The sequence below is a fragment of the Syngnathoides biaculeatus genome, chromosome 1 (genome assembly GCF_019802595.1).
Source record: "Syngnathoides biaculeatus isolate LvHL_M chromosome 1, ASM1980259v1, whole genome shotgun sequence".
Classification (NCBI taxonomy): Eukaryota; Metazoa; Chordata; class Actinopteri; order Syngnathiformes; family Syngnathidae; genus Syngnathoides; species Syngnathoides biaculeatus.
The window spans coordinates 12,317,278-12,340,397 of record NC_084640.1 but is presented as its reverse complement, the minus strand read 5'-3'; the positions used below and the strand labels follow the sequence as shown (position 1 = coordinate 12,340,397).

The following is a 23,120-nucleotide window of genomic DNA, read 5'->3' as shown; positions in this document are numbered from 1 at the left end:
CCTCCCCAGCTTGTCGTTATGTGACTTATCTCCGACCGTTCCCCTTCTGTGACTGCTGTCCGGCTTCATCCATCTCTTTATCTTCCAATTTTCATTCCGTGTCATTCCACCTTTTTTTCTCCTCAATAACCCTCAGAGGTCTTGTGCTCAAGCATTTGTCAGTGACACTTTGGACACACCTTTCCCGCTCACACGACTGGGCTGATTGAAAACCTCGCTGTCCGTGATCCATACTGCTGACAGAATTGCACGTGATCACCTAAATCAGTGCACACTGCAGGTGACTTGCTGCATTAGTGACTAATTTGATGCGACCTTACCCAGCAGTCGTTCACATCTCTTATTCTGACAGACTTAATACTCTGCACTACATTTTTTTTTGTTTTAAGCGCGACATTGATGTGCTGTTTTTCTATGAGTAATCCAAGATGTTCTCGCTCTCTTGTACCATATCCAATATCATTTTCACTTAATAATTCCATTACTGACCTCTACGTGTCCCGCTATGGATGCCCAACCATATCAAACATACAGTGGCTGCTATGAGGTTCTTGGGATTAGTATTGTTTGTTTCTTATTGTCCGGTTGTCTTTCTATTCAATCACTAAGGTAATTGCTCTGCCATGCCATCGGGATTTACCCCAAGCATCATGTCTTCATCTTCATTCACAATGGCTTTCGTCTCAGAATTGATGCTCGCAGTATCGAACCACCAGCTGCTCTTTGTCAGCGTGGATTGCGGAATTAGTTCTCCTCTTGGTCCACTCGTTCCCACATTCAAAACATTTCAAGCGGAAACTCTCTCCTTCAAGTAGCATTCCATTCCACCTCCATGTTCTTGGCTCTTGTCCATGTATGTCTTGTTCTAATTTTTACAGTTTTACATCAGTTATTCTGGTACCGCAACACCTGACACAGTCCCTGTCAACCATTACTGTCAAGGCCCTATAATAGGAGATCACTCCTACATACAGCATATTCTACTGTCACAAAGCGCTATATGTACGAAACAACAGAAGCATTTGTTATCAACATATCTTTTTAGGCTAGTTGGGGGAATTATTTAATTTCCGTTTTGGGACTGGGTGTAGCAAACAGACACATATCTGAAAAGGACATGCTCTTCAGACCAAAAGCCCATAAAATGAGCACCAATGAGTGACAGCACCGGACACTAGAGTCCTGGAGTGCATGCATGTACGTGCACCCCACCTGGAAACTGCAACCTGGTGTTGACTACAGGAAAGTGAACCTGACAGCCGAGAATGTGAGGGATCATGGGTCATGCTTTATGATAAGTACGGGCTTTCAGTAAAATGATGCAGACATATTTTCTACATAAATCACACATTATCTTCTTGACAGCGCAGCCTTCCAACAGCTACTCCTCTTCAGTAGCAAACACACTAAAGTGTGAATTTCTTTTTGTATGCATTTCTCATTTGTTTGCTTGGCAGCATCATTGACGAGGGTAAGGTCACTGGCAAGAAGCAGTATTGAGCAGCTGCTTGCAATATGTGTATGATCCATAAAATGTGTTGTATTACCTCATCCCAGCGCGCAACAAGCAAGATGTCTCGTAATCATTAACGTACAGGACCAGTACGCACTCACTCACTGTGGTTGAAATCACACATGAAGCACATTAAAGGCCTTTAAGAATGGAAACAGACACACTGAAGGGCCAAAGGGGATGTGAACTACAACCATGTGAAAAGGGATTTTGTCATTGTGACGGTGGACTGATAAGAGTTAGCATTTTATCATAAATCACAATCCCCCCACCCAAAAAAAAAAATCCCACAGTCCAGGAATTTGCTGCAACGATTGTGTTTGTTCGGTCTCCGCGGTCTGTAATCACAAACCATCACACTTCAGTTCCAATTACAGTCTCCAGCTCCAAATGTCGAGCTTTGTTTGCTTTGGACCTCTTCACTAATGTCATCGTAACACACCTTGATTGGGACCCCAGGGGGCCTGAACGCATCATGTGTTTGGTTGCATCAATAACTTCACACACTCGTTAGGTTCATCAGGTGCAATTCAATCAAGGTCATTTTATATGAGGCTCAAATCCGTGGAGCTAAACTTTTTGTTGCCTCAATGCTCGGTTCTGTGCAGTAGTAAAGCTCTGCTAATGACATTATTATTATCATAAATATCATCGTGCTGTAGACGGTCACGACCATTCTTCTGCTCCTGAAGCAAACAGATGGTCATTGATGAGAGACGGGCGTATAGATGGAATACGAGGGTGGTGTTTTTTTTTTTTTTTTTTATTCAGTAACTAAGAGACGATTTGAAGGGAAATCAGGGGTAAATCTGCTCACTTGTCTGCCTTAGATGAACGTTAACAATGTGACGTGGACTGACGGGTCCCACTGCATCAAGCTGTACCACAGGGCGGATATTCCCGACCACTTGACTAGAATAGCAGATGGGTCCACTTTTTGTGAACATTTGGTTCTGTGAAAGTCAAATAATTGACTCTCATTTATTTTTCATCCCACGTGATGCATCCGATTTATGGTGCTCTTTTACCGTGGATGTCGTAACAGATGTTTTTCAACATCCCCATTAGACAGTAAGTGAGTAACAACACTTTGATTGTGCTTTCATCCACTTGCAGAATTGGAATGCATGAGAAAATCCAGATGATGTCCAGTGGGAGGGACTGTGGTCGTCCATGGCCATGTGCAGTACAATATTTCCAGACTTGTCTTCCAATTAGCTTTCCTAAGAGCAGTAAGCTGCCACCCACTTACATGAACTATGAATGGCAATTCCCTGTATTGTTTTTTTTTTTTTTTTACAACTGTTAATGTGTGAATCCTTGTCATTAAAAACTCACTTTCTAATAACTTAATTTCCTCTAGGGAGAGCATAAATGATGATATCTCATCTTAAATATTTGATTGAAAAAAGTTGCATGCATACCATAAGATTGCATTATTTATATCTTCATTTCTGTGTGACTTTTGTAAAATCTAACATCGTATTTTATTGTTTATTAAAATATTGAACAGAAAAAAAAATCTTCAGCCACATAATGCAATTAACTGTGTTCACACAAGCAATTTTTAAGAGAAAACGCACACAAGAATGTGGAGAACATGCAAGTTCCACTTAAGTGGGAAGACCAGAGCCCAGATCCAAATCTCCAGTTTCAGAACTGTGAGACGCACGTACTCACCACACCGGGATGCCCCCCCTCCAGTTTATATTCAGTACAATTTAACATTGTGTATCCATCTGGATATAATCTAATTATCCAACATCCTATTTATCGTCTATCGTATTCCATGCATGCTTAAAGAGATCACATGTGGCTACGTTTCAAACATGAAAGCACAAATGCACATAAATCATCTCTGCGGGAGTATGTTTTTTTTTTATTTTTCCACCCTTCAATCATTTTGTTGGTCATTTCCAAGTTTTCTGAAAGTGCTTAAGGTCAAATTTGATGATAAAACTGGCAAGAATAATGCTTATATTACTAGGTATTTCTTGCTTCCATCAAGCGGTCTGGGACCTGACTGCAATTAATCATGATGGATATTTGATCAGTGTCAACAAGATATTTTAGCTAGATTATTACATATCTCAAATCAGTACTGGGAAATTACTGCTTGGGAGATGTGTACAGCCTATTAACTTCTGGCTTTGATGAGGGTTAGAATAACTAACTTGTTGCATATTGCCACAAAGATAATCATATGGCAAGACGGTGTGTTTCACAAAGTGGTCGGGTCATTAAGCATCCACACAACGATGGCAGTGTGGAATGTTCGTCTTCTTTACGAGTTGATGGCTCGGTCTGTGACGCACATGACTGGAAGTGCAGTATATGGAAACTTCCGTTCCGTACTCTCGTCATATGCGCAATTAACATTAGAGAGAGCAAAGCGTGTATTTGTTTGTTCTTCTTTGGGAAGGCTAATGACAGGATGCCAAAAAAAACATGATGTGTGACGACCAGCTCTGTCAACCAAAAAAATCGTGTTATTTGATGTGAAAAAAAAAAACAAAAAACAAACAAACACACCCTCGACCCGCAATCTGCCAAATTAACCCTTTAAGTCCTTAAAAACTGTACAAAGTTCATCAGTAAGGCAACAAGTTTGGGTGTGGATGTCCAATGTATGGAGTCACGGTGGAGCAACTCGTTAGAGCGTTAGCCTCACAGTTCTGAGGACCGTGGTTCAAATCCCGGCCCACCTGTGTGAAGTTGACATGTTCTCCCCGGTTTTCTCTGGGCACTCCAGTTTCCTCCCACATGCATTAATTGGAGACTTCCCATCGCCCGTAGGTGTCATTGTGAGTGCGACTGTTGTCTGTCTCCATGTGCACTGCGATTGGCCGGCAACCAGTTCAGGGTGTACCCCGCCTCCCGCCCGATGACAGCCGGGATTGGCTCCAGCACTCCCGCGACCCTCGTGAGCGTAAGCAGCTCTGAAAATGAATGTATGACAGGAGAGAGAGCAAGAGAGTGGGAGGGGACACAAAGTAAAAAGTTCCGCCTGGAGTTCTGCTGAACAGAAGTGCGTGTTCCTTTTCTACTTCCTAAGAGTGTGAAAGTACCAGAGTGCGGGTCATTGACGAAAGATGTGTGTGTGGCTGCATGTGTGTGGAGAGGGAAAAAGAACCACCCCTCTTAAAAATTTTAAGAACCATACTGTCAGGATTGTTAGGAGGGCTTTTAACTTGATCTCGGATCTTTTCTAGACCAACACATTTGGAGCAAGGACTCACATTAGTGTTTGTTTGGGATGGATTTAAATGCTTAGCATTGGACTTAGAATCGATCTCTGCTCCTGACTTTTGTTAAGTGCCCCCCCACCCATCCGACCCCCCACAAAGAAGAGCAGAACCAGGAACCAAGCAGAGGAGGAAAACATCTGGATGGAAGAGCAACCAGAAGAGAAGATCAGAAGAGAACGGGATAAAAGGAACAGAGCTGAAGGACATTTTGGATAAAGAAGCAGGGAATGTCTGATATGTGCACTCTCTAAATAGGACACGCCACATTTCCTCTCTTCCTACTTGAGATGGGACGCTTGCTGGGTCTGACGCTGGCCTACCTGGCCCACCTGATAGCTTCCGCCTTGGGCTCGGAGCGCCAGCACCACACGGTGCAGCACGGCGACTGCAGCTACACATTCATCCTCCCTGAGGTGGAACATTGCCAGCCCCAGAAAAACTTTGAGGTCTCGAACACGCTCCAGGGGGACTCCCCAGCCCAGGTCCAATCTTCCGTGAGTCAAACAACTCTCGGCAGGACCCAGAAGGACGGTTCCACTTGGTTGGAAATTAAGCTGGAGAGTCTTGAGAGTGCAACGGAGAATAATACACTGTGGCTGCAGAAGGTACATTTTTTTGGATTAAAATATAAATTCATGTGTATTGTTATTTCCAACAAAGCGGTTTCATTTTCATCAGTCTCGGTCACTACAGTTGGATCGTTTCTAATTTTCTAATGCATTGGTGTATGTCTCAAGGTTTCATTCAAATTTAGAACATTTTAAAACTACAGTTCATTGATCAATAGCTAACGATAATATGTCACAATTCAGCCTGTTTTTGTACATTTACAACCTTAGATATAAAAATTAAGTCAGTCTAGTTCAGAAACCGTTCACGCATTCAAGGTCAATGTTGAATTTTCAATATTCTGATCAGACTGGAATCGTTGAGATCCAATGATATCTCTTTTTGCATATATGGTTTTAGATTGTGCTCCTTTAATTTGAATTTCTGCTCATGACACGTTTAAACCTTGGCGGTGTGCTGCACTTTCTCAGACGTCTTGTTTTCATGTCCTATTTTAGTTTAGAGCTGCAAGCAAAATGTTGAAAAAACATTGCAACTCCACAGATGACAGCGTCTGTTGACAAGCTTTGATTATTGATAAATTTACTTAATAAACTTTACTGGGATTTCCTCGATGCACGATGCTTGTTGCCTGGCACAGTGTCAATGTCTGGAATATGCCTGGATTCTTCTCCGTACTATTTGGATACCAGTACTCTCTCTTGCATGCAAGAGAAAGACAAGCTTGCTGAAATGAGATGATGCCAAACATGGATCATGACGCTAACTCCTTTTAATTCTTCTTTAACCATGACAGGCACAAATAAACAATCTTGACTTGACTTTAGCAGCTCTCTAGCCAAAGCTGACTGTTCTTAACTTGGAGGTGTGTTCGGTAAAATGATTGTTTGGCACGAGCAGCTCTATTGAATCTGGATTATGACTCAAATCAAGCAATGCGATTAAAAATTTCCGCACATTAATGCTTGCGTTGCTCAGGTCAACAGGGCACAGGATCAGCACTGACCCATTGTGCCGCATCGACGCCAATCCTCTCCACCCGTCGCTCTATTCTTGTCTGCAGTGCGCTCAATATTTATCGTATGCATTCATCCCTCAGGCAGGCTTTAGCTGGACCCAAAGTAAACATGATCATATTCCAGAATTTTAAAATAGAATATTATGAATACCAAAGCTAAACTTTCTCACCAGGAATTATTTTTTTTTTATGCCCGCCCTCTCTGTCCATATCCATAAATTCTCTCAGGATTGTCGCATACTTTGGTGATGTTTCTCAACCCACACCTTGACTTCTCAACAATCACTTCTCCCATCCTCTTTTCCACTTGGACTCATTCTTTTTGGACATGCGACATCTGCAAGTAGACATAAGAAAACACTCACACGCTCATTTGAAAACACGTGCACACTTCCCACAATTCCCCTGTGCGCACTCTGTCTGAGGCTCGAGTCTGCGAACCGAGGACCGTGCTTCCACGGCGCGAGGTGCTGCTTTATGCATGAGTCTGAGGGATCGAAAAGGAAGTGAAATTTATTTGTTGTTTGTGTGCTTTTGAGAAAATGGCTAAGAGGTAGAATACGAAAGTAATATTCAACACATCGATCTTCTATTGTTGTAGAGTAGTAACAGATACATTCAATATTCTTGTACTTGGGGGAAGAGGGAAAGCATTCTATACATAACCACTTAAAATGACACCCGTTCAGCCAGTCAACAGGTAATATGCACCAAAGGGGACAATATAAGCAAACCCTTCTTTCAATATATTTATGATATACAGTATGTACATGAAAAATTGATGCCCATTAAAGCCAGCCTGCAAAGACTTTTCAGATCCAGATCAGTCACTATTTCCACTGACAATTCCAAAAAATCGTTTTGGTTCTTTCCTTCGAACAACCACAATCTTTCCATTCCTAAAAAGGGTAAATTAGACCCACTGCAGATTATCCAACCAAGTTTATTAAAAGGCGACGCACAAAAACTGTACAAAACATTTGCTAAAGCGTCAAGTTCCACATAAGGCTCAAGAAGTGAACCAGTGCAAGGGGACGGCATTGATTTCGCAAATTCCTTCTCTGGTGTTTTCTAAGAAGAAATTCATGTTTGTTTTCCTTTGTCCAAGCCCCCCTATGCGACCTCCCGCCCGGTTCCCCTCTGCTCGCTCTCTCTCTTGCCCGAAGTGGGGTTTGGCAGAGGAGATGTGAACATGCTTTTGTCTTTTTCTTTTCTATTAATAGCCTAAGCAGCTTATGCAAATGTAAAAATATTTTGCAGCCATGTGGAAGGCCCGTTGACCCCTGGTGAACTGACGTTCTGGAAAAATGCAGTCGATTCCAATTTGCTGCTGCACCTTTTTTCTCCGCCCTATTTCATAACAACTTGATGCCCCCCCCCCAAAAAAAAAAAAAAAATATATATATATATGCTTAATCTAGTCCCATTAACACCTGTGGGGGAAAAAAATCAGTACTGGTATTGATTGAGGCATCAATTATCCCCCAAACATCCCTAACAATCTCCCTGGTGTTCCTCCACTGCTGTAATTATGTGAACAAATGAGCGTAATGGCTCGACAAGTGACACACAGATTCATCTACTTTCCCTTCATCTATGCCTTTTAGATACGAGAGGAGAATTATCCTTGATCCAAAAAGTGATTTTCCGGGTACGGTGTGTTACAAAGCAGCAATTAGTGCAACGAGTAGTGGCGAGGGAGTGTACCTCTTAATTTGAGCTCCATTATTGGTGGCTAGTGTCAATACACGGCGCAAGCAAGTGAAGCTCTTCCTTTAGAGCTGGCTTTAATACCCGGAGTAATAGGTGCATCATTTATTTATTTGGTATTTGCAATGTGAAAATTGGATTTCTGGAGCAATCGGGAGTAAGAGAGGGTTAGAAGGACATTGTTTGAAATGAAGAAAGGACGATTACTACCAAGCAAACATGTAATTACCTCTACGTCTCAAATTGCCTTTTGGTTCAGTTGTGAAATACTACAATATGCAATATTCATTTGAAAAGGTGTACAGCACTGGGTATTTGATGTCGCACCACATATATTCATTCAAGTGAAAGGCAGACGAATCTTACGTAACAGTTGTTCCATATTGGAAGAAAGTATTTTTTTTAAAAACCTGATTCAAAATATATTTAAGGCCATTCTAGTACTGAGTTCCACAAGTACAGACTCATATCTCCTGATGTCGAGGACACAACTGTCAATCACTTATATATAATGTGAATTGCACATTATTCTACGACGAATGATGTGTGGCAACGCTCTCTCTTTCCTCAGCTGGAAAATTTAATGCAGGAGAACGTTCGCTCCGGCATGGAGGAAATAAAGCGAACCGCGGTTCAAACCCAGACGGCCGCCATGCTAGAGATGGGCAGCAACCTCCTCAGTCAGTCAGCAGAGCAGACGCGCAAACTGACCCATGTTGAAACTCAGGTGAGCGCACAGCGAAGCCTTTATTTTATAACACTTAACTCAATACAAAAGCGTTGACAAAACGCAGCTACCAACGATAGTGGCGGTGGTGACTACTTATTGCTCGTTCAGGGTCGGATTTTATGCTCACCTTCTGACAAGATACCAGTTAAAGCACAAGTCAGTAGCAAAATACAAAATGTGTTTGCAATTATTAAATCAACTTAAACATGTACAACATGTGCCAAGACCTTAAAGCGTTATACTATATACACTATGTGCTCATTCAGCTGAAATAATGCTTACAAATTATAGGTCCATTTTACTTTCCTTTGATTTTTATTTCCCATATGTTCCAGCATAACTCACGCCATACTGTGGCAGTAATCCTGCCTTTCTCCCCGCATGCAGGTATTAAACCAGACCAGTCGCCTGGAGATCCAGCTGCTGGAGTACTCGCTTTTTACCAACCGTCTGGAGAAGCACATACTCCTGCAGACTCAGGAGATCTCACGTCTCAGTGATAAAAACAGGTGACCACACATAAAAGTGCCTAAAATATGATTTTGGCGGTGTCGGGCAAGAGAACAAAAGGAGCTTGACCCCGTTATGTCAAGGTGGGATCCCATTTGTCAAACGTGCTTTCTTCTTTTTTTCGTGTGTTGGTGTTTGTTCAGAGATCCTGCATCCTTTCTTGACTGACAGTATATAGTTTGATAAGACTGCTAAAAATGGCTAGAATGATGTCGTAAACGTTGCAACCCGATGATTTTCCTCTAAAAATAAAGTATATAAACTCACTATAAGAACTCATAAACCATAACATTAGTATCGAGAATACAAGCGCTCTATCAAAAAGCAGTACATTCAGCAATTTCTAGAATTGATAGACATTTTTTTTAATTTATTAGAAACCACAGCAACTTAACATCACTTCAGGTTACAACCATAATAATAAAAAAAAAAAGTTCACTCAACATTTCATTGACAGTAGGGTGAAAAAAATATGTCGTGCTAATTTTCGATGCAGTTTTTATAATAGGCAATATGCGTACGTGCATTTGGTATTGATCATAAAACAATTGGGAAAGGCGAACAGAATAAACTCGGTCCAATCTTCGAAAATATGGCTCTCGCAGTATAATATGCATTGTGTGAGCATGTGTAAGTGTGTATGCAGTCAAAAGGCCTGGCTTGCTAGGAGGGGTTTCCTTTTCTTCTTACTAGAAACACAGGAACAGGAGGTCAGATTTTGGTCAGTGTGGGTTAAAGGCGGGTCAGCAGTCAGCATGAAAACAACCGGGTGGTTTTGTCCCAGTGTGATTGTTGTTGATCATTCCAGTCCTTCGTTTTCACCCAGCGCCACTGCCAGATTCAAGCCCCTCCAGCGTTGCCACCTGTTCCCTTTGTTTGTGCTTGCCCCATCTGCCTTTCGGGACATTCTGGTTTATTATTTGACAGATTAATAGATAAATACACATTTATGAATACACACAATATATACATACTGGACGTGTTTTTTTTCATTAGTTGGATGGGGGGGGCGATCATAAACACCACTAAATTGCATTTGGTTGAACACTAAATCCACAAAAATAAATATGAATTCAATACGACTCTGACAGTTCCACCCATAAACGAGTTCTTATTTTCATGACAATGTCATTTTCCATCCTGTACAGATTACTTGTTTCAGAGTTTAGATTTACATACTGACTTTTCATCCTAAAATGGGAGGTATTATTTAGTAGCAACCTGTATTGTAGATATTATGTAGCCTGTTGGTTTGATAATACACTGAAATAAAAATACCCGTAGCAATTAAAACAGTGCTGTAAGTAAGTGTACACAATGTTTAACTCAAATAACTCATCCTTGGATTGGTTGTGTCCAGACAAAATTTTATTGTATTTAAAAGGCTCCCAACATCTAAAAAAACAAACAAACAAAAAAAAAAACGTACACCATGCTGACAATGTGCTTTTTTTTTTTCTTCCCCAAAGTTTTCTCGAGCAGAGGCTCTTGGCGCTGGAGGCTCGTTATGGGACGGAACTGCAGGGCCTGCAGAGAGAAAAGCAGCAGTTGCGCGAACTGATGCAAAGGCAGAGCCGACTGGTCGGCCAGCTCCAGGGCGATTTGGGCGGCGCAACTCTAAACAACACGTTGCTGCAGAGGCAGCAATCTCAGCTCGCGGACACAGTTGAGCAGCTGCTGGCTTTGGTCAACAACTGTAATGGTAAGACGAACTTCATGAAGCAAGAAAAAAAAAACTATGTATGTTTGATGTACTGCCAACACACAAAAAAAAACTAATTAACTTGTGGTTTAGATCGAATCTTGATATCATATCTATAATCGTGAAAAGTACATTTTCTTCTTTCTTTCTTCCAGAAATCTCCCATCTGCCCAAACAGGAGCCACCTATTTTTAGGGACTGCGCTGAGATTTTGCATTCTGGACAAACAGCGAGCGGGATATACAACATACGCCTCACGAACTCCACCCACTCTGTCAAGGTAATGCAACTTTTAAAGGTCATTGATCTTCTCCAGTAAATATCACCTAAATGACTGTGACAGCATCTTTTTTTTTTTTTTAAGTATTTAATATCTAGTGCATGTTTTGCGGAAATGCCACGCTGTTTTTGTTTCTTGTTATTGGTCTCCAAACGCCTTGCGGTGAGGATGTGTGCGGCGCTGAGCGCGATGTCGGAATAACTTGGGAAGTAGCTGTCAACGTTTGGTAGTAACAAACCCTTGTTAATTCGACCGTGGCCGCCTCCAGTGGCAAGTTAGGATTCAACGCTGGTGTCCTCACTGTGCGGACTCAAGATAGCGGCATTTTTTATTCATCACTTTTACTTAAGTTTGCCGGCCTGTACCTTCCCCTCAGCTTCCGTTTTTATTTTTTGTGCACGCCTAGTCTTCCTCTTCAACGCCTGCGGGCAAAGCAGCCAGGTGTTAGGTTGTTGTGCCATGTGTTTCCTGTCAACGGAGGCCAACCTTCGGTTCCGTGATGCAAGTTATTACACGCCAAATCAGTGCTCCTTTCAATCGATGTCGTGAATAAGGCTGGCAAGCTGGCTGGTTCCAATAAAGTGGGAGCAGAAACAGTTTTGTTCCATTTTCCGGAGGTTTTGAGTTCTCAGCTGGACAAGCTTCCCAAAGTAATAAACGTGTCGTCGTGGCAGTGACAACTTCAACAAAATAAAATTACATTTTAATGGCTGGAGCTGTGAACAATAGGAATCCTTTTGAACTCAAATTAATTTTAGTGTGTTCACTCGGGCTTGTATTCCGCATGAATGACATTTTAAAAATTAACACTTCAAGGTTCATTTCAAGGTTCTGTTTAAGAATTCATAAAGAGTCCAAGTGTGGGGGGCACACCAAAGGATATTACAAGTCAGCTAACTTTTCTCTGCCTTTCCTAGAGCTACTGTACTGTAATATAATGCTGAAAACATACTGCAATGTAATATATATATATATATATATATATATATATATATATATCATAGTTAATTCATCAGACAACCAGCATTTGTCCTTTAGTCAAAATTTCTGTGACGAAAGTTAAGAAAAAAAAAAATCAGGCAAACCATCAAATTGCTTAGCTTAGCTTGAACACAATTAGCTTAATGCTGACAAACAATGCGAAATGCCATAGACTGGCTAACAAATAGCATAGGCATTACGGTGTTATAAATTTACAGGAGAAAACTGACATAATCTGCTTGATGTGTTGAGGTTTTCTGTGATATGGAGACCAGAGGTGGAGGATGGACTGTGTTCCAGCATCGCAGAAACGGCTCCGTCGATTTCCACCGTGGATGGAAGGAGTACAAATTGGTAGGTCCCACAGAAGGGAGGGGGCATCATCATCCAATAATAATGCGTACGTGCATCAGTATGGCCAGGCGTGGGATTGCCGGCATCGTGTGTGATCCCAGGTGACCCCCGCTTGTTATGTTTGGCAGCCGTCGTGTTTTCTACCACCTCGCATGTTATTGCACCTGCTCCTGCTCCCTCTTGCTGTCAAACTCCCACACATCCAAGCATGCACTGCCACACACACACACACACACACGAAAACACATGCACACTCACATTTCAGTGACCGATAGAGGAAGATTACTTTTGTATCACTTTTTAAGATCTCAAAGCTTGGTTGAACACCAGTATCTCAAAATCCATATTTTCACCAAGTGGTATTATTTTGTCCTTACCCTTATCTGGCTTTTGTTTCAAGCATGGAGTGCGCAGTCACAATGACATCATACCAGCGGATGAATTCAAAGAAGAACGACGTGACAGAGCAAACAATGACGGCCGTCTAGACCCTTTTGTTATTTTGTTTTAGTCATTACAAGAAAACGCCCAGCTTTGTTGAATACAAACTCATGCATGTTAAACATTTGTCATCTATTGAATTAAGCAAAAACTAAACGTGTAGTGAACTAAACTTCTTGAAGGAGTAACAAATACTATAGAATTTGAATGGTTGTTTTGCTGAATCAAATGTATTATTTATTTATTTATTGCTCTTTTGCTTCAGAATATCATTACAAAGTTGTGTCAATAAGACTCCATGTGCCGCTGAGTCAAAAATACTTTTCAACTCTGTTGGCTGAGTGAGTCGAGTTTAGGTTCTTCAGTGATTACTAAAGCAATTCATTTCTTAAGTGCCACTTTGCTGGAAGCGGAAGCAGGGGGAAGGCTGACTTAAGAGATGGAAGAAGGAGAGAGAGAGAGAGAGAGAGAGAGAGAGAGAGAGAGAGAGAAATCAAAACCCTACAAGAACAATATTTTTACAAGTGGTTGGTAAATATTTGGCTCCAGTTGAGGCATGAGAGCACAGGCGCCCTGTCGGTGGCAGATAACATTTATTATTTGATCCAAGTCCCTGCTCGTAATCCCACTGACTGCAATCAATAGCACTAAACAGTTGTGCCGAGGCCTGCGGGTCACATGATAAATGGAACTGAGCTCCTACCTAATCCAGTATATACTAGTTGCTTTTGCCTCAAAACAATCTCTTCAGGAGCACTGAGACAAAGTGTCTCGAAAATTTAGGTGCACACATAGATACTTTGTGTGCCTTTCCTTCGCCGATGACTTGGGAGCTGAGGTCATCAAACCTTCCATCCATTCATTTTCTTTGCCGCTTATCCTCATGAGGGTCGCGGGGAGTGCTGGAGCCTATCCCAGCTGCCAATGGGCAGGAGGCGGGGTACACCCTGAACTGGTTGCCAGCCAATCGCAGGCTACGTAGAGAAACAGCCACACTCACAATCACACCTCGAGGCAATTTAGAGCGTCCAATTAATGTTGCATGTTTTTGGGATGTGGGGAAACCGTAGGAAACCCACGCAGGCACGGCGAGAACATGCAAACTCCAGACAGGCGGGGCCGGGATTGAACCCGGGACCTCAGAACTGTGAGGCCAATGCTTTACCAGCTGAACCCACCGTCAAACCTCCATAATTTGACCTTTCCAGCAGCCAATCACGTGGAAAAGAAGATGTATTTTTCATTACCACTGGTCAACCCGGTGCTTTTTTTCACTGTTTATATTTCAAGGATCTCATGCATTCCTCATTATCATTATGTTCATTTTTTTTCCTGTTAAAAAGTGAGTCGGATCTCCTTCTCCACCTCCTCAGCGAATGCACCCACAGTAGCAATTATTTAAGTGCTGAGAGTCAAAATGGTGCACCGAAAGTGTACCGAGGCAAATTTAAGCCTCGACTGGGGCGACTTCCAGTACTGCGTATTTTGCTTCTCAAAGTCTCCTGCCACGTAAATGATAAATGTGCCACTTGAATTTAGTTACATTATCGTATTAACTGCGAACGCACTTGGCAGGTCTTTGGCAAACTGCCCGCTCATTAGCTTCTTTGCCGTTGCGCCCGGTCCAGGGATTCGGAGAGCCTTCTGGAGAACACTGGCTGGGAAATGACATCATTCATCAGCTGACCAGATCCGGGGAATATAGCCTACTTGTCCACTTGAAGGACAGAGAGGGGAATGAGGCCTACTCGCACTTCAAACACTTCTTCACTAACGGGGAGGACCGTAACTACAGGTACTATGATATAATCATGATATAATATTTCTGGAGGCAATTATGACAAGTAAACATTAAATAAACATAAACCTCATTCAATTAAACTTGTTGAATTGAATGAGAGACATTAATGGATCTACAGCACAATGAAGGTACACTTTTCAATCCAAATGTTTATGTTTTGAAAGAGACAAAACCCTTCCCGCCGGAGGTGAATCTCAAAGTATCGCAGCGGATAATCAATAATTCTATATCTTTCTTTCTCTGATAACCTTGTTTATCCTCAAAACAAAACTATTCTCTCTTGAACTATTTCAAGAATGCAATTTAAGAGAAAGCTCGACTTTCTTCATTTTTTCCATCGCTTCTTCAGTCACAGCTTATAGTCCCTCAGCACCATCCCTCCCTTTATGTTTGTAGTACATGAATACTGTTGCAACAACAATACAAACAAACTAAAACAAGATTATGTGCGGGCGTGCTGTGATTTCTTTCGAGCTGACATCAGAGCGCCCAAATAGCAATGTTTATGTTTCACATCAATTTCAAAGTGATTTGTTTCTGACAGTACATGGAGATGGATGCTGCGTGAAATAACAAATCATAATCACACGTGGGTGTGCTCTTTCCAAGATCTGGAGTATTGCACATAATTCCATTTGCTTCACTTTGTTCCACGTGATTAGCGCAATGAGAGTCACTGCGTTTCACGGCGTAGACCAGAGGCTGCATTGCCTCAAATAAAGCTTGCTTGTCGATTCCTACTTGAGATATTTTGTGTGTGTTTGAGTATTTAGGCTGTATTTGGGAAAGGCTGATGATATTTAACCGACTAAGGCTGTGAATGTATTGGGTGGTAATTCAGATTAGCAGCCAAGTCTACAAAAAAAAAGAAAAAAAAAAAAGAAAGACTTAGAATTTCAGATTCGAATCAAGAACAAGAATAACATACTACTCTTCTTTTCCATGGTTGCAAATCCAGCCTTCATGTTGAGGGCTTCAGTGGGACTGCTGGACGGACGAACAGCATGGCCCACAGCGGGACCCAGTTCAGCACCAAGGACAGAGACAACGACCGCTGCACCTGCAAGTGCGCTCAACTCGCGTCCGGAGGTGCGACGTTTCCCTCACCAGATGCCAAACACGTCTCATTTTGTCCTACTCGTATGTAAACATCGCTATCAATCTCTCGGTAAAGGGCAAAGGTTGCAAAAGTACTCACACTCAAGTCTCAATAGAGATGCGTACCTGAGTTAAAAAAAAAAAAAAAGCTGGTAAAAAGAAATAGTACTGATTGAACTATTTTACTGATGAATGAAAGTTTAAAAAAAGTACAGACTATGAAAGTACAAAAGTAACAATCAGAAGCTGGTTGTTTTCAGTCCAGCAGAAGACACAATGCAACAACCACCAATCACCAAAACTAATGGCAAACATAAAACAATTCTCTTCAATAGGGCGAACGATAGGGGACATCTTCGCCAAATTGTTTGCTGTCATTGTTAACGTTCCCTAGTTCACGCTCGTCCATGTCGCTGTTGTGCCTTTTAGTCTGCCTGATAAGAACAGGACGTAGATCTAAAAAAAAAAATCTCCATTAACTTTTCCTCTCTTCATTCAGTAAAAAGAAAAAAAATATATTTTGCTCAAATAATGAGGAAAATGTATAGTTATCTGTTTGCGGATGCAGCACATAAAACAAAATGTTGACAAAACACTTTTCACCTAATATTTGTAGTCCTTTATAGTACTACCAACCACCAGCAAAGTTCGTTTTATTATCATACTGATCCAATATTGGCGGTCGTACAGTTTTGTGCTATAAAACTACAACTACAAAAAACAATGTTGTATATATAAAAAAAAAAAAAATCACATATCAATTTGAAACACTTTGTGACGTTACCAAATAATGCTCTATGCCAAATGAAGACAACTCATCTAATATTTAGGTCAGCACCACAACCAAGAATTAAAGCTGATGTTTTTGATACAACCCTAACCCTAACAATTTTAAGTTAGTAAATTAGTAATATATTCAATTTTCTTGTGACTTCCAGTTTATTTTGTTGCACTTCCACGTTTTCAGCGTAAACTCCAACGAGCCAGATTTGAGTCCCTGAATCATTCTTTGCCATGTTTCCTTCTCAGGTTGGTGGTTTGAGGCTTGCGGACCATCCAACCTGAATGGTGTGTATTACCCGAGCTCGTCCACTGTGGTTCGCTACAACGGCATTAAGTGGTACTATTGGAAAGGACCAAACATGATGGCTACCATGGCAACCATGATGGTGCGCCCGGCAAACTTCTGATGACTGTTCGTCTTAGGGAAAACCATTTATTATGGACACCACAGTATCAGAGAGTGCGACCAGAACTGAAATCAGTGTGTGTGGAACTGTGAGGAAAAAGTGGAACTGAGCCCTGGATGGAATAATTGCCAAAGGATGCCACAAGCAATCATTTTGTCTCAAGCAAGTGCCACAAATATATAGTTCATATACACTAGTTCCTTGGTACCAAGATGGAGGCAAAGTACTATTTTTGTCTGCTCAACCTTCTTCAATATTGTTCCATTGGTGCACCAAATGGGCTTCAGCAAAAATCAGAGCAATGTAGATTTTTTTCACTGACGAACAGAAGAAAGAATCTCCACAAATTTCAGAATAGGACATTGTGTGATGAAACGTGATGGGCGCCCAAAAAAAAAAAAAAAAAAAAAAAAAAAGAGACTCAGCAAAGGTGATGATCTTCCAAATACGGACCAGCAGACATACAATAGTATGTCAATGAGGGGGATGTAGTCACGGATTTGTTGTACGCTTTGTTTGACGTTCAAAAATGTAATTTAATTAATGACATAAATCCGAATTTTACATTTTAATGTAAAAAAAAAAAAGGGAACCATGGACTTACAGCTTTTACGTTTGATAGTTTGACAACATGCGCTCGCTTAAAAATTGTTGCACCATCATTAAAACAAGGACGGCCATAAGAAACAATTTTGCCCTTCTAAAGGGTTTTACAGAGTGAAACATTCTAGTTCCTTCCTCTTCTGGCTCTCATGAAATATTCATTTTTGAGTGATTTCCCTCATAAAAGCACATTAAACATTCTTCCCAAGGTGATTTATTCTAGGAATAAAACATTTGTTGCAACATCTTGGGGCTGTTAAAAAGAATATAGCCTGCATATTGTCTGTTGTGGTGGTGGTGGGGGGGACTCGCACTTGCCTCAGACAGCTGACGGGATAAATTATCCAGTAGCGCCGTTCCCAGCAGTTCCTATTAGAGTGCAAATATTTTCCACCTGTATCAGCTGTGCACATTGAGCGTGGCCACGGAGGAGGAGAAGGCCTGGTCACGTTGACACTGCCTGCTCATTGTTTCATACGCACCGCTGTGCTTCTCCGAATGACATCTGGCAATTTAGTGCAACCGGACACAGTCGGTTTCACGAACTGGGCTGCCCGTATCTTTATTTTAGTCAGTGCTAGTTGATACTTTCCATAGGAAAGAAGCATCTATTTGCTGATAATGTAAAAATACCTTCCGAGCAACAAATTCCTCTGTTCTCCGCAAATTGCCTTTTCTTTGTGAGGCTTCACCGGACCCGTGAAGCGCTCAACCGGGCTTTAACTGCCGTTGATTTACTACTCCATTAGCAAAGATGCGGGACATGCTCAACACAGTCGAATTGTTCTGAAGAATGCAGAGCTATTAATTAAATCGCTTGAGCACCATCTGAAAGCGCTATATGCATGTAAATATCCAATCATATCCTATTATAATCTGAATAGAGAAAGGCATGATCCGCATATTATCACAAGTGGATGTTGTGGTAGCACTGATTGTGAAAACACGCACACAGATCACCGTATTGCTTTGTTAGTTTATTAGAGCCTCCGAAGACTGGACAGGCTATAGATCACAATGGGGCGAAGCGGGGAATGAATCCATCAAAGTGACTTTAATAAAGTCTAGATTTGGCCAACTGGCTCAACAGATGAAATGGCTGCGTTCAGGTCCAGTGAAGAAGACCAAACTCCCAAATTCTCCCCAATCCCCACTTATTAGACAAGTTTATATGAAGAAGGGGCCCAAGTATAGCGAGATGTGAGTCGCAACGTAAAGCAATCTTTTCCAATGAGGCGGATCCCCACTCCACAATCAGTCTTGAAAAATGTTCGAGAGATTCTCACATCTCGCTCTTATAATACTTATACGTAATACTACTAGATTTCTTGGCTAAATTAGAATTTTGTTTTTTTTTAAATGTCCCTTTTCCTCAAGTCTACATTATGAAAAGGCAAGATCAAGATGGCACCTAACACACGGTCAACTGCAAAAAGTCAAACAGGCCCCTCTCAGAGGGACGTTTTTCTTTAACCGGTTGACAAAAACTTCACTGTGACCTCTAAATTCAAATAAAAAATTGACAAGGGGAAAACAGTTATACTTCTTCTGCAATAATAATTATATTTTCATTGCTTCACTATGTTCTTTCAAGTGAAAGCCGAGGCAAGCGGGACTCGGGTCCGATGACAATCAGAAACTGAATAACGAATGCTGGACGTTTTATGCACTGTTAGTGAAACAGCAAGCGAGGGGGCGGGCGTTAAAATAACTCAACTCAATGACAAAGTGAAAAATTAGTTTGCGATTGGATGCTTCTTCTCTATATTCTGAAACAATACTGTGTTGCATGTGCGGTTTAGGCTGGACTGAGAAATGGTGCATTGGTGGTGCCAAATGCTCATAAGTCCTTGTCTCTCCCTTCTTGTGCTCGAGCATCTTTGATTCATAACTGGTATTTGGGTACCGGGCCTTGTGTAGGCAGGCAGAGCAAAAGAAGAAGTGCCCGGGACTGATTTGTCCTAGTCATTTGTGCCGTGTGGTTCACTGTGTCAGCATGCAGAGCGTTTACTTGTGGTCATCGAAAAAGCAATACCGGCCATATATCAGCCTGCAGCTTGCAATACATCTGCTAGTTTTTTTTAAATTACGTTTTATAGTAAAGAGAAAAAAGAAAAGCGGTGTGGTGAATGAAGGAGGCACGAATCCTGCTATCACTTGGGGGCGCTAGTGCACAGAGAATCAGTCTTGAGGACCTCTACAGGTCTGGAATTGAACTGTGCCATTTTTTAACACCTCTTCCCAGTGCTTTTTCTTCTTATATGTGGTAAACAAAGAACAAGATACAAAACCATTAAAAAAAAACAGTTTAGAGGAAACAAGTTGTTCTTCAGGGATTGTTTATTTGCTCAAAGTTTTAAAAACTTTGGAATCAAGGCTGCTGTATACTGAGTATCCGTTCAGTACAATGACAAAATCTAATGAGAAAAAAAAAATCTACCTTTAAAATGATAATAATGCTAATTTATGATGACCATCAGAGCCAAAGAACCTTATCGTTGTAATGGCATTGCTCTTGCTCCAAATGGTACTCATGTAAATCGATTAAAGTGCATATGACATAATATTTAGTTGCAAAATACAATTTAAGAGTTAGGGCGCTGGAGGACAAGGAGCAATAGAAGAGGACAATTTGATTTGGTGACCACTGATTAGGGTTAAGATGAAATGGAAATAAGAACTTGTATTTCTCCATTTACCAAGCCGCTTATTCTCACGAGGGTCATGGCAGTGCTGGGGCTTATCGCAGCTGTCAACGGGCAGAAGACTGGGTACACCCTGAACTGGTTGCCGGTCAATTGCAGGGCACATAGAGACAGACAACAGTCACTCTCACAATCACACCTAAGGGCAATTTATCGTCCCCAATTAATGCACATCTTTGGGATGTGGGAGAAAATCGGAGAGAAAATGAAAACTCTACAGAGCCGGGGCTGGGATTTGAACTTTGGTCTTCATAACTGTGAGGGCAACGCTCTAACCAGTTGCACACAGTGCAGCTGAAAAAAGAACATTTAGGAGCCAATTTTTTGCATGCAATGATTTTATCCCTGTCTCCAACTCACCAAACATTTGCATTCTTTATTAGTTATGGGTTTCAGGCTTTGTTATTTTTTGTTTGATTTGGGGGGTTGGGTCTGTTGCACGGGCTAAAATGTCTCCTCTATCAGGTTTAAATATGGAGAGCCTCTGTACTTACTGACTCTGTACTGTCCCTCACCGTGCTACAATTGCTCTAAAACCACCACTGGTTTCAACATTTGTGCTCAAACAAAAGATAATATTTTGTTTGTAGCATAATGTATCTAGATGTAAATAAATGCAAATAAAAGCTGAAACATTTCACAATTCTCTCATATGCATCTTTTGGTAGCTTAAAATAGTCATCCGATGTTTTTAATGGATGGAAAAAAAACATCAAACATGGCGTGTGAAAGAATCAAAACACCAAATCATCAACGTCCAGAAAAGCAAGGTTCCGAGAAATAATGAATCTGGTGGAATGAACAGTCCTGCATAAAAGGGAGATTTACAGTATATGAACACAACTAAGAGTGACATAAATGAACAGACCCAGAAAGAACCAAAGCAGTGACGATAACAAGCAAGCTAACTGATGAACCAATGACGAGATATGGGTGGCTGATTGGTTGACACAAGGAACAGGACCAACGAAATCAGGTGGAAAGTAAAACCAAACAAGCAAGACCTGAGCATTGGACATGGGAAAACTGGACCAACCATGAAACAAAATTAATTATAACCTGAACAATACACAAACCATGACAGTTTCATTCAAACAAGAAACCCACATTTGAACGAAGACAACGTGGGATTTAAGTCGCTCTGGATTCGATGCCATCTTCACAGGCGTGACAGTTGCAGAAGGTGGAAAAACAAGCCCCATCACACTGGGGTTTCCTCCCCCCCATTAGGGAAATAACCAAATATAACAAAAACATACTGACAGTAGCAAATGTGGTGATGAAGATCTGCAAGGTAGACAAAAGGAGTCACAGGAGATGTGATGAAATGTGAACTTGGGATACGAAAGATTTGCTCAGGGAAAAAAAAAAAAAAGAGACTTCACTTCTGGTTCGACAACTATGAGTCATGTAATTGGCTGTACCTTTAGGGGGGGAAAATGCTGAAAATGTCACCGTGCACAACATATCCTCATCAAATAATTGAGAAGGATATTACACCACAGTGGAGGCGGTTATCGTCACAGTCTTGCCTTTTGTATGGATCCCCCCAGCGGGATAATAGCCCATCAAATGCATTAATACCCCAGTTAATATTTGCGGGGACTGTGTGATGCTATCAAAGTCAGAATGGGCCGAGATCCCCGGGGGAGGTTGAATCAGTACTTCAAGGGAACCACCGTTATTTTAGAGAGAAACAGCCTTGCCCATTAACGGAGGAGTGAGTTTTGTTAGCGTTAGCTCTGGGGTGTCCGCGTCCTTTGCTTTCTAAAGGATTTCACATCGCATCCTTCAATGCTGTCTTTTAAACTGAGGACTGTTAAACCTGTTGCTGGAAATAGCCAAATACATTCTTCAAATCCTTATTTGAATAATACTAAATGAAAAATGCAGGCAAAGAGGCAAATTGTGCGACAAAAAAGTGCTGGCCCCAAAATTTATTTTTATCATTTAAAAGGGCCAGTGATCTCCGTTGCTTTTTTCAAGCTTTTTCAGTCCTCGAATATTCATAAAACTAATCAGAGCATGTCTATAAATGACTTTTTTTTTCCCAAGGAAACTCACTCTGTTTTCAATACTTTACTTTTTTTGCCCTCCTTTTGGAAAATGGAGTCTATTTTCTGCTGGCAGAAGACAGTGGATGTGCATACATGTGGATAATTCTGCTTATGCCACGTTGGTATGCGGCTGAGTGCTCGGGATTTGTGGCAACGGGAGGGGGTCTCTCAGCTTGGGCGGTGGCAGGTCAGATGTGTGGGCAGCGAAGCAGCATGACAGAAAGAAAACAACACAGCAAAACTGCAAATATTTGTTGCATGGTATAAAGCTGATTGCTATTCCACTCTGATTTTTCATTTCTATTTAATCTACTTCACAGTGATTGATATATACATTTTTGTGGAGGGGGGGTTTTATGATTACTCATTAAACAGAAATACGTCAACTGTGATTTGAACCGAATGAGTCAACCTCTTTTCCTCCTGTTATTGTCTGGAGTGTCCAACGAGAACAAATGTTGCGTCACGTACAGCAAAATGGTTGACTTCGATTGGTCGTATGTAGTCCGCTCCATTTAATCAAAATATCGTTCTGATTGATGCAATTTCCCCGTCAAAGAATTATCATCGCTTTAGCGCTGACGTATACATTGTATAAAGTTTCTGCTA

The 23,120-nt window shown here is 41.3% G+C and overlaps 1 protein-coding gene across 1 annotated transcript; it reads left to right on the top strand.

Annotated features, from left to right (window-relative positions):
• Window positions 1-4,555: 4,555 nt before the first annotated feature.
• Window positions 4,556-21,080, top strand: angpt2b (angiopoietin 2b). Its single transcript, XM_061817619.1, has 9 exons — window positions 4,556-5,366; window positions 8,631-8,786; window positions 9,177-9,298; window positions 10,769-11,001; window positions 11,157-11,281; window positions 12,515-12,616; window positions 14,686-14,852; window positions 15,817-15,947; window positions 16,986-21,080. Exons 1-9 carry the CDS (start codon window positions 5,049-5,051, stop codon window positions 17,144-17,146), a joined length of 1,515 nt encoding a protein of 504 aa, XP_061673603.1. The 5' UTR covers window positions 4,556-5,048; the 3' UTR covers window positions 17,147-21,080.
• The last annotated feature ends 2,040 nt before the right edge of the window (window positions 21,081-23,120 follow it).